The sequence below is a fragment of the Aquarana catesbeiana genome, linkage group LG03, assembly GCF_042186555.1.
Source record: "Aquarana catesbeiana isolate 2022-GZ linkage group LG03, ASM4218655v1, whole genome shotgun sequence".
NCBI classification, from domain to species: Eukaryota; Metazoa; Chordata; class Amphibia; order Anura; family Ranidae; genus Aquarana; species Aquarana catesbeiana.
The window spans coordinates 431,590,161-431,602,923 of NC_133326.1; the positions used below are offsets into that span (position 1 = coordinate 431,590,161).

General features: G+C 45.0%; 1 protein-coding gene across 4 annotated transcripts in view; it reads right to left on the bottom strand.

Moving 5' to 3' along the window:
• VDAC1 (voltage dependent anion channel 1) overlaps positions 1–12,763 on the bottom strand; it is a 584,928-nt gene that overhangs the window by 355,945 nt on the left and 216,220 nt on the right. For all 4 annotated transcript variants that reach the window (XR_012242902.1, XM_073620778.1, XM_073620777.1 and 1 more), the window contains exon 3: positions 1,306–1,355. Coding sequence is in view for 3 of the 4 variants with exons in the window: in XM_073620778.1 (XP_073476879.1) it covers positions 1,306–1,355 (50 nt within the window). In the remaining variant the exon portion in view is untranslated. The remainder of the gene's footprint in view (positions 1–1,305; positions 1,356–12,763) is intronic.

The window sequence follows — 12,763 nt, forward strand, 5'->3', positions numbered from 1 at the left end:
TTCCCTTACCTTATCCTCGCCGTAGGATACTGCTGAAGACAGACAGATCCAAACTTCACCCATCATGGCGGGTTGTGTTAGCAAACTTTCAAGGACCGGGTCCCTTTTTATCAGGGTTCCACTCCCTTGGATCTGTATTAGCACCTCGCCAGGAAAAACTTTAGGTAATGTGAGCATGACCAAAAAGCCCTGGGACCCAGGGTCCAGCCCTGCAAAGAGAGGCATTACAGGCAAAACCTCGTTCTTCTTATGCAAGGCCCGGGTACCATCCACCTTGGCCTCAGTGGCACTTTGGATGGATCCGGTCTGTGGAGGCTATTTAAATCCAAGGATTTCTCCAGTGGAGCTCCTCAGAGCACATCTTTACTCGTGACCAACACCTTAGACACTGGCGAAAAAACTGAGGTACTCCTGGTAGGAGGAGGGGTTATATAGGGAGTGAACTTCCTGTATTGGGTATACCAGTGTCCATCACCTGAAGGTGCCTATATACCCATATAGTTAATACTATGGCTCTGTGTCCTGTGATGTACGATAAAGAAAATAATGCTATGCTCTATAGGGGAAGCTTGGGGATTACATTTGGGTAATGCCTGGACATACTCTAAGGCTTGTGCACATGAAAATGGCAAGCTGATGCTGGCAAGAGTTTCCTTCCGTAATATCCTAAATACACATTTTGGAAAAAACTGAATAATAGTTTAGACTCTAAAGTAAACCTGTTTTAACAAATCTAGGCAATCTAAGGCCACTTTCACACTGCTGTATAGTGTAGCCACGGTTTTTGTTAAGTTTACCATAGACTTTCTATTATGCCCTGTGTTTATGGTGCATTTTCTGAAAGGCAAAACCGCAGCGTGGCAGTATGAAAGCAGCCCAACGTAAAAAATGTATTAGCAAAGGTAACCTTAAAGTGATTATAAAAGGTTTTTTTTTTAAATAAACGTGATACTTACCTACGCCACACAAACCATTGGTTCTGCCCTTCCCATGCCTCCCTACTTGTCCATTATTATGATGACTGGCCTTGAAGACCACTATAGAAACTCAGAAAATGTAAGCAATGGAGCCAAGGTAGCCCATTACAGGAAAAAAGGTATGAGAAACAGCTGAGCTGCCTATATCTCGGAATCTGCTAATTGTTTTCATATGTAACTTTCATTGAAGTCAGCCTCTACTTATGCATTTTCTTACTATATGCTTAGTTTAATTTTTGACAGGCTTAATTCACATTTTTCAAAAGAGTATGCTAGCAGATAAATACAGCCATGGAGAAAACATGCTACAGTTTACTTTTGAACTTACCAGTCCATTTTCGGATTTTGTTTTCAAATCAAGCTTTATGAAGCCAAACCCTACAAACAGGAAAAACACAATTGATTACTTCCAGGGGAGTGATTACCATATTTTTCTGAATTAGAATAGGTTCCAAAACGACTTTTGAAGAAAAAGAATTTAGCCCAGGGCCTTTGCGCAAAACCTGAAAGATGTGTGCAAATATATTTAAGCTTTGCCCCTTAGTCTCCTGCTTATCCTTCTGCATTGCTGTTCACCCTGAAGCTCCCTTAAATACTCCCAACTACACTGCATCTTTATGCCGTTTAAATCTAGTGTTAAAAATGTTTGTTTTGGTGCATAATTACATATGTATATTTTCAGGTGTTTAGAAGTGTTTAGAAGAATTCAGCCCCCCTGAATTAGTCAGCTACAAAAGGTACATAGACGACCTTATCATGATCTCGGAGGGTGATCAGTCCAGTCTGGATGTCTTTGTACAGACACTTAATGCCAATACCAAAAATATCCAGCTTTCTTGGAATTTCAGCAAAGAAAAAATGGTGTTCCTAGATCTGGAGATTTGGAAAGACTGTGATAGGTTTAGGTTATGCAATTACCTCAAGCCTACCGACCGTAACTCCTACATCCCACTGGGGAGCTGCCATCACAAATCATGGCTATGCAATATCCCAGGGGTCAGTTTGTTAGGCTTAGATGTAACTGCACACGTGACAGTGACTTTATCACTCAATCAATGTGGCTTTCATCCAGATTTCAAGAAAAAGGATACAATAAACATACCTTAAAAAGCAAAATAGAGAAAGTTTTAGTTATGGACAGGACAATGTTGGTTTCTGATAAAATTAAGGATACCAGTTCTAGTGTTTCTAATTTTAAAATGGTACTCAGCTACAGTGTTCAGCATAAACAATTTGAGAAGCTGGTCTCGAAAAATTGCTCGATCCTCAAGCAGGATTGAGTGCTGGGTCCCCTGTTGCCACCACGTCCTTCGTTCATATACAAAAAAGCTCCTTCATTACGTGATCGTTTGGCTCCAGGAGTGGTGGATCCTCCCATACAATCAGACAATAGATAGTTCTCCTTCCTCTGAGGTTTTTATGCCTGTGGGCAGTGCACAGCCTGTAGGTCATCTATATGTTTGAGTGCGAGTGTGGCCTCCAATATATCGGAAGGACCTCCAGGCCCCTCCACGTCCGACTTGGAGAACATGTTAATGTTAATAACATCAAAAAAGGATTAAAAACTCATGTTTCCAAACATTTTAAACTAGTACATGGTCAAAACCCCAGGAGATCAGGAGATTAAAATTCTGGGGTATTGAAAAAATTAATAAACATTGGAGAGGGGGCAACTTCCTACATCAACTTAGTCGCAGGGAATCCCATTGGATTCACAAGACCAAGGTTCTCATGCCGGGAGGCTTGAACGTCGAATTTGACGTCAATTGTTTTATTTCTGACCGCTAGAAGTTTTGTTTTTTATGCACAGTTATTACTGTTTTATCCAGTACATTCGTTATGTCTTGCTGTTATGGATGTTCCACGAGATCGAGAGCGAACGCGGGGTGACTATCACACACATTTTTTAACATTATTTATTAAACCTTTGCATTAGCCAACAAGTTTGCAGTTATTCACTGCTTAATCTTGTGGCAATGTTGGTCCAGTTATACTATTAGATTATGGGCATCTCTCATATACCGTTTTAATGGTTACTGCGAACGCTTTTTTATTTCCTGGGTTGTTATGGTGATTGGCATACACCTAGACCCATTGATCAGCTGGTATGCATATTAAGCGGGTGTTTAATGTCATGCCGTCACCGCTGAAGAAGTCCCGCCCCCTTTTAGGGACGTAACGCATACGGAATACCACCACGTGACATTGATCGTAGCATCACCCGCGTCTTGCTCGCTGATCTCCGTGGATCATCCATTTTGCGATTCATCCCTCGCACTGGGGCACAGTGCGTTGCTTGTAAGTGTTCGTATGGATTTTCAATAAATTTTTAATGTAGCAGGCAGAGCGCACTAGATGTCTTTTATTTTTATTATATGTGACTACTGCAAGTTTACAAGATATCGGTGCTCGACCAGTCACCAGTGCATTTGATCCTGCTATTATCCCCTTGAGGGAACTGCTGTTTTAGACTTGACTGATTCACTCAAGGGTCCATCTGCTGAGGTGAGCGGCTTGTGTTACCGATGGTGGAGGTCTTTTCACTACAGTCACTCATCTTTTTTGGATGTCACTTGTCTCACTGGAATATTTGCTGGAAACCTTTGTCTTGAACAATAGAAAATGGACTGTTCCTTATTGTTTTATAGTAGATTTTAATTTCATACGCTGTACTGCTTTTTTACACAATATTTTTAGGGATTTGATAAATTTGACCCTTAGTACTTTAGCTGCTTATTGTTAGTTTTATACGGTTTGCGCTGGTTGATTTCAATATATTGCCATTTAGAAGTGTATGCAAGCATTTTTTTTTGTGCCCCTATGCTTCTGTAAAATGTAAAACTTAATCGTCACAATGTGCACATACACACTGGCTGAAATAGAGAGGTGTTTAACCATTTCGCTGCCAGGCCCTGTGCTCCATTTTGTACACTCAGCTGGCCAGACCATTTTTGCAATTTTTCCTTTGCTTTTTTATTTCTTTATCGTACATCACGGGACACAGAGCACCATAGTAATTACTATCTGGGTTATACGCTACCTTCAGGTGATTGGACACTGGCAACCAATAGTAAGAAGGTTCCTCCCATATAACCCCTCCCACACGGGAAGTACCTCAGTTTTTTCGCCAGTGTCTTGAAGGTGATGGTCATGGCTGTTGAAGCTCTTCAAATTCTTCAATGATGTCCCAGTGAGGACGTTATGATCGAATCCATTCGGATGGCACAAAAAAGCTAAAGTGGATGGTACCCGAGCCTCGGTTCAAGAACGAGGTTTTGCCTGTAATGTGTCCTATATGGCGCTGGACCCTTGTTAAATTGGTATTCCTGGTCATATACTTGCCCAAGGTAACCAGAAGGGTGCCTTACAGGTCCAAGGCTGTGGACCCCAAGTATGGGGGAACCAGTCCTTGAAGGTCCACAGAGGCACTACCCGCCGTGATGGGGGAAGATTGGGCCTGGTAAAACAGGTCCTGCAGCGTGGAACAGTGAGTACTCCCTCTGGGATTCTGAAATCAGTTTTTGGTTTTACTCTTTTCCTCTAACCTCGGTATGCCTTGTGTCTCGATGTGTGACAGCTGTTACAGACTGACCAGCTGCGGCGTGTACTTATAGCGGTGCGTACCGCGGAGGTACACGTGCGTGCCGCAGGTGTGCATGTCTCGGGTGGGCCTGTGCGCCGCGTGCATGGCGGATGCCCGCATTGGCGTGCATGCCGCTAATCATGTGCGTGCACTCGTGCACGGTCGGGGTCACCGACAGACTTGATATAAGGCTGGAGCTCCTGGCATGCGCTGTGGAGACACAGAGCAGCGGTACTTGGGCACGTGAGTTTTTGGACACAGTTGCGACAAGTTTGACAGGGGTTTTTTTTGGCAAGCTGTGACAACTGCTATACGCTAGTTACAAGCTTGTGGTTCAGAGGGAATACTTTTTTCCTTGTCTTGTAAGCAATGTCTTCCAGAAAATGAGGTATAGGGAGCAGGGCAAATACTGGGGTAAGAGTACCTCCTTTAAAAACAGGAGACCAACCTCATGCTGATGCAGCCTCAGTCTCCCTCGAAAGACCTGTGGCTTCTGGCCCGGCTGAGCCATTGCAGCTGTCAGGCATTGTGGCCACTACCAATGTTCCTGCCTCGGCTTATGTTACTAAGGATGATTTGGCATCTGCCCTAGCTGGCCCTGAGGGCAAAATAGCTAGTATGATTGCCTCAGTAACACAGGGGGGGGGAAACGTAATAGATCTCCCTCTCCTGGTCCCAGTGGTGAGTCACTTGAGCACCAGGACTCCCATAGCCAGATGGGTCCAGGTGATCTGGAACCTGAGTGGGCAGAGGATTTGGAGGAGGTGGCCATAAAAGACCGGGAGGAAGGAGAGGCTGAGAATTCCTCGGCTGAGGATTCTGGTTCAGAGGAGCCATTTTCAGCCTCCCATCCCCAAAAATTGTTGATCCAATCTCTGGCTGAGATGGTACGAGCTGGGATTAAAGTTACCCCCGGTTCAGGAGCCTGGACTCTCCTGTTCTACTTTAGGATCCTTGCAACCTCAGCAAGGTTCCCAGGCATTCCCTTTGCATCCAGTATTGGAGCAGGTGATTTACCCAGACTGGGATCACCCTGACAGGATATACTTACCTCCAAAAAGGTTCTCACTTTTATATCCTATGGAGGAAAAGTTCAGGAAGAAATGGGATACACCTTTGGTTGATGCCGCCATTTCTTCAGTAAATAAGAGTCTAACCTGTCCAGTGGATAATGCCCAAGTATTTAAGGATCCGGCTAATAAGAAGCTAGAGTCCTTATTAAAAGCCTCCTTTGCGGTGGCTGGTTCAGCAGTGTGGCCAGCGGTTGCGGCTATCGGGATTTGCCAGTCCCTGAAAGACTGCTTTTAAAGGTTGGTTAGGAACCTACCTTGTCAGGAAGAATCCTACAGAGGAGTTGTCGGAGCTTCCTCATGCTTTGTGTTTTGCAGTAGACGCAATTAAAAGACTCAATCCAGCAGATGTCTTGTTTCGCGCTACTGTCAATACATATGCGCAGGGTCTTGTGGTTAAAGAACTGGTCTGCTGAAATGCCATGTAAAAGCTGCTTGCGGCCTTTCCTTTCCATGGAGAACGCCTGTTTGGCGAGAATCTGGATAAATATATCCAGAAAATCTAGGGAGGAAAGAGCGCCTTACTTCCTGTTAAAAGGAAAAATAAACGACCCTCCTTTAAGATTCCCAACGCTCCAGGGCCTAGTGCTTCTTCCCCCAAACTGTATAGACGGCCTCAACCGTCTGGGTTTAAAAAACCTCAGGGTCAGAAAAAACCCTGGACCCAAAAGGTCAGCCAAATCCAACTCCAAGTCTACCTTGTGAAGGGGCGCCCCCGCTCTCACGGGTGGGGGGCAGGCTTCGGCTGTTTTTGGATGCTTGGGAAGAACTGGTCCAGGACAGGTGGGTCATTTCCACTGTAACACAAGGTTACAGGATAGAGTTCCGGGAATTTCCTCCAACTGGGTTTCTGAGCTCAAGGGTCCCGTCAGAACCAGAAAAAAGGAAATGTCTGTTCCTGGCTTTGGAACATCTGCAGAAGCAGGGGGTAATTGTCAAGGTTCCACACGAAGAAAGATTCAAGGGGTTTTACTCAAACCTTTTCACCGTGCCGAAACCAAATGGGGAGGCAAGGCCCGTTTTGGACCTCAAGTCTCTTAATCGCTTTTTAAACGTCCGGTCCTTCCGTATGGAGTCGGCTCGTTTTATAATAAAATCCCTAAGAAAGGGGGATTACTTAGCATCCAGAGATATCAAGGACATGTACCTTCATGTACCGATCTTTGGTCCACATCAAAGATTTCTGCGTTTTGCAGTAGAGGGCCGTCATTTTCAATTCATGGCATTGCCATTCGGTCTAGCCACAGCCCCCCCGGGTTTTCACAAAGATTCTGGCCCCGGTGTTGGCATCCCTAAGGTCCCAGAGAATTCCCGTGGTTGGATATTTGGACGATCTTCTCCTGAAGGATCGGTCTTGTCTGATCCTAGTCCAAAACGTTTCAAAAATGGTTCAGGTTTTACAGCGCCTAGGCTTGATTCTGAATGTGGACAAATCAGCTTTGTCCAGTTCAAGTCTTGGTGTATCTGGGCCTGGTCTTGGACACCGCTCGGGAAAGGGTGTTTTTACACCCCTTAAAGGTCAATTCCATAGTGGAGCTCGTCCGGAAAGTAAAAAGAGAAGAAAGACCTTCTATTCGGCTGTGCATGAGATTGCTGAGCAAGATGGTGTCATCTTTTAATGCAATACCTTATGCATAGTTCCACTCCAGGTTGGTCCAGAGCAATATTCTGGAAGCCTGGGACAGGACCACTCGATCTTTGGATCATCCTAGGGTTCTATCTCCACAGGTACAACAGGACCTCTCTTGGTGGTTGAAAACCGGGAAATCCTTTCCTGGAGGGTGGTAACTACAGACGCCTGTCATCTCGGCTGGAGAGCAGTCCTGGAGGAGGCATCTGTCCAGGGAGTATGGTCCCAAGCAGAAAAAACCTTGCCCATCTATCTATTGGAAATTCGGGTAGCTCGTCTAGCCCTGCGCTTCTGGACATCCAGATTGCGGGGCCTTCCTGTGCGAGTCCAGTCCGACAACTCCACGGTAGTGGCATATATCAGCCACCAGGGAGGCACCAGAAGCCAGGCGGCCAAAAAAGAGGTGAATCACATATTGACTTGGGCAGAGAGGCATGTGCCGTTTCTTTCGGCAGTGTTTATACCAGGTGTGGACAATTGTCAGGCAGACTTCCTGAGTCGCCAAAAATTGTTGCCGGGGGAATGGTCCCTTCACCCCAAAGTTTTTCTTCAGATCTGCCAACAATGGGGGACCCAAGATGTGGATCTGCTGGCGTCCAGATTCAATGCCAAGCTGGACAGGTTTGTATCCAGGACCAAGGATCCACTTGCTGTTGGGACAGACGCTTTGGTAGTTCCTTAGGACCAGTATTCTCTGATGTATGCTTTCCCTCCTATCCAAATTCTGCCACACCTGCACAGGATACAGGAGGAATGAAAACCAGTGATCCTGGTGGCCCCAGCCTGGCCCGGAGGTCTTGGTACACAGAGATTGTGAAGTTGGCAGTGAGGGACCCATTGTTCCTTCGATACCGTGCGGACCTGTTGTCTCAAGGACCCATATTCCATCCTTCTTTATGGTCGCTGAATTTGATGGCATGGCTATTGAGAGCAGAGTACAGAAAGACCGTGGTATTATGGGTTCAGTCTTGTCTACTCTGATAAATGCTAGGAAGCCAGTTTCTAGAACTATTTACTATAGAGTCTGGAGGTCATACATTTCCTGGTGTGAAGGAAAGGGATGGCACCCACGTAAGTATACGATTGAGAGGGTTCTTGCTTTTCTTCAAGCAGGAGTAGACTTGAAGCTGGCTTTAGGGACAATTAAAGGACAAATTTCGGCCTTATCTTTTTTCCAGAGACCGATTGCATCCCATTCTTTGGTACGAACCTTTGTCAAAGGAGTAACGCACCTGAGGCCGCAGGTTAAACCGCCCTTATGCCCCTGGGATCTGAACTTGGTGCTATCAGCCTTACAGGGTCAACCTTTCGAACCTATTAGGCATATTCCTTTTATCCTATTGACTAGGAAATTAGTCTTTTTGGTGGCCATAACCTCGGCTAGAAGGGTGTCAGAATTGGCCGCCCTTTCTTGCAAAGAACCTTTTTTGATTCTTTATCAGGACAAAGTGGTCATGCACCCTCATCTGGATTTTTTGCCCAAAGTGGTTTCTAATTGTCATTTGAATCAAGATATCATTTTACCTTCCTTTTTCCCAAACCCTAATTCTAGGGAGGAAAGGTCGCTTCACTCGCTTGATGTGGTGAGGGAGATCAGAGTTTACTTAAGGATGTCAGCTCCTTTTCGGAAGACTGACTCTCTTTTTGTCCTGCCGGAAGGTCCTAAGAGAGGACAGGCGGCAACGAGTTCACCTATCTCTAGGTGGATTCGCCAAGCTATTATCCAGGCGTATGGGTTAAAATGCAAGGTTCGACCTTGGGATCTAAAAGCACACTCCACTAGAGGGGTTAGTGCATCATGGGCAGTATGCCAACAGGTGTCTATGGCTCAGGTTTGCAAAGCAGCCGCTTGGTCTTCAGTTCATACGTTCACCAGGTTTTACCAGGTGGATGTTAGATCTCAAAAGGAGACGGTCTTTGGCCACAGCATGTTGCAGGCAGCGTTATAGTCCTGGGCCCCGTTGGGGCTTAGGGATACTGTGTTCCCTCCCCTCAGGTGCATTGCTTTAGGACATCCCAGATAGTCATTACTATGGTGCTCTGTGTGCTCTGATGTACGATAAAGAAAAATGGATTTTTAAAACAGCTTACCTGTAAAATCCTTTTCTTGGAGTACATCACGGGACACAGAGGTCCCTCCCCTCTTTTCTGGGATCTTCATTGCTTGCTACAAAACTTCCCGTGTGGGAGGGGTTATATGGGAGAAACCTTCTTACTATTGGTGCCCAATCACCTGAAGGTAGCGTATATCCCAGATAGTCATTACTATGGTGTTCTGTGTCCCGTGATGTACTCCAAGAAAAGGATTTTACAGGTAAGCTGTTTTAAAAATCCATTTTTTTCACTTATAGCTTTCAGAATTTGTGAAAGACCCCCCAGACCATATATTTTCTGAAAGAAAAATAAAGGAAGGTGCTACTGATTTTTTAGATCCTGCGGTATTTGCGCAAATGTTTATCAAACCAATATATCTGCACAAAATACACTAAAACCATTATTAGCAGATAAAAAAACACAGCAAATTTTACAAAATGCCTACTAAATATAAACGCTTAACCTGTATTAAGTTAAATAAAATAAATAACAAATATTTGTAACTTTTACATTGCGCCTTTTTGCAAAATGGTGAAAATCGAACATACGCAAAAATGTAAATATCCAAATTTCTCAAAAAAAAACGAAGGTTTACATTTTTCCCTTATAGCTTTCAGAATTTGTGAAAAGACCCCCAAAACCATATATTTTCTGAAAGCATATGATCTCTAGAATAAAATAAAAAAAAGGTGCTACTGATTTTTTAGACCCCGCAGTATTTGTGCAAATGTTTATCAAACCAATATATTCGCAAAAAAATACACTAAAACCATTATTAGCAGCTAAAAACACAGCTAATTTTAAATATAAAAGCTTAACCCGTATGGAGTTAATAAATAACAAATATTTGTAAATTTTAAATTGCGCCTTTTTGCAAAATGGTGAAAATCAAACATACCCAAAAATTTCTAAAAAAATCTGGGAGGTTTTCATTTTTCACTTACAGTTTTCAGAATTTGAAAAGACTTCTCAAACTAGACATTTTCTAAAAGCACATGACATGTAGAATAAAAAAAAAAAGTGCTACTGATTTTTTGGGCCCCGCAATAATTGCGCAAATGTTCATCATACCCCTATTTTCACTAAAATCATTAATATTGCACATAAACACAATGTAACTTACAAAATCCCTGCTAAATTAGTATTAAAGCATCGTTCACATGTGGCATACTAAAGTGTATGCCCATGGGGAGCCATGTTTACCAGCACAGGGATGCTGTTCTATGCATCCCCGTACAGGCAGTCCCATTTGAGTCAATTGCATAGGCATAGCTGCTGTTCCCAATCTGACATCCATGTGGGTGTGGGTACACGACCGTGTGGGTACATGACCCCGAACACAGACAGTGTGAGCTCAGGAACATGCATGCGGACCTACATGGATGTAAAATTATGAGCAACGGCTCTGCTCATGCAGTTGCTATATCCCAAATGACACAGAGATACACGGAACACCTGTGCATCCCTGTAAAGGGCCGCTGTGTATGCCCTGTTTGAACAAGGCCTTAGGCCCCTTTCACACAAGCACACCGATCAGGTCTGCCTGTTAATTTTTCAGGCGGGCCCAATCGGACAATGCAGACGTTTGTATGAGTTTTTTTTTTTTCAAGCCACTTGATTAGAGTCTAAGGCTCTAATTGGCTTGAAAAAGGTTGGGCTCGGGGCACAGAGCATTGCACCCCGAACCTACCCACTTGTGACAATAGCGAATTAATATTAGCCATCGTCTTCCGGCTTCCCCTCCTGGTCAATCAGGACGGATAGGGTTGACCAGGAGGAGAAGCTGAGGTACCGTGGAGTAGAGGTGTGCATCTTCACTGGTCTCACGATTCGATTCGATTATGATTATCTGGTCAATGATTCTATTCAATTCCGCGATGCATCATGATGCATCATGATTACCGACGAACTCCCACTTCCGCTTGGGCCGCCTAGGCGGCCCTTCCACCCTGCAATCTTCTGGGACACATCACAGGTCCAAAAAGATTGCCCGGCCATTCAAGACAGTGTAGTGAGACATGCGCACCCGGCTGTGAAGCTGCAAGCTGTAGCCAGCGCCGTGGACAGGCGGGGTAGAGAAGGGAGGGTTTGGGTGGCCACGTCGCTGGACCGTGGGACGGGTAAGTGTCTTTTTATTAAAAGTCAGAAGATACACTTTTTTTGTAGCTGCTGACTTTTAATAAACAAAAAATTTACTGGAATTCCACTTTGAATTAAAAATAACCTCACTCCCTTAACCACTTCAGCCCCGGAAGATTTGGCTGCTGAATGACCAGGTCAACTGCGTTACTTTAACTGACAATTGTGCGGTCGTGCGACCCTGTACCCAAACAAAATTGACGTCCTTTTTTCCCACAAATAGAGCTTTCTTTTGGTGGTATTTGATCACCTCTGTGGTTTTTATTTTTTGTGCTATAAACAAAAAAAAGCAACAATTTTGAAAAAAACACAATACTTTGTACTTTTTGCTATAATAACTATCCCCTGGAAGCCGATTGGCTACCATGCACAGATTCTGTGTGCTCCAGAATAGTAGTTGTGCACAGCTGTGATAGGAAATTCAGGATTCTGCATATTCCTGCACTGCAGCACTCTGACCCTTGGGTGAACTCTGACCTTGTCCTGTACTGGGTGCAGTCAGTGTAGTCCTCTAATGTCTGTACACAGGGATGTGTCACCAATAAATCCCCCCAACACACACAGACAGATTTTATTCTATGGATGTGGTATGATGAATGGACACACGTCATCCTCCTCACCTGGTGGCCCTCACATTGGGCTCGAAGGGACACAAGCAGACTGCGATGTATTTCACCGATTTCAGCACCAGCCCTACGCCACTGGCCGCCACCAACTTTCCCACACGCTGTCAGCAAGGCGACTAATCAGTGAGGAGACAGCAGACTCCTCCCCGCCACTCTGCCGGAGAGCATTCCGAGAAATGTAGTTGCGAATCTGTTAGACAGCAGTGGCTGTGGCGAGTGGAGTGCAGCGGAGTGATATGTATCCGCTCTGCACTTCTTTCTCACAGGAACGATGAAGTTTATAAAGAAATCCCACTGCTCTGTAATAGTGTACAGAATGTGAGCATCCCCTCTGTACTCAGCCATGCACAGCTCACTGATTTCTAGGGCACCTCCGATGTGACTGCCCGGCCCACCTCTCTGCTCTCCAGTCTCAGCCCCGCCCGCCTCTCTTCTATTTTGATAGTGACAGTCAGCGGGCGGGGCTGAGAATTCTCTGCTGACGTGAGGACAGCTAGAAGTGAGAGGAGAGAGGCGGGCATTATTCACAACACGGGATACACTCGGAGCGCTCTCCCGGGAGGGGCGGGGCAATGACGTCACCGGCATTCGATTTCTAAGGTCGCATGCATCGATGCCGCATTGGGGACACCCGAATCGTGATG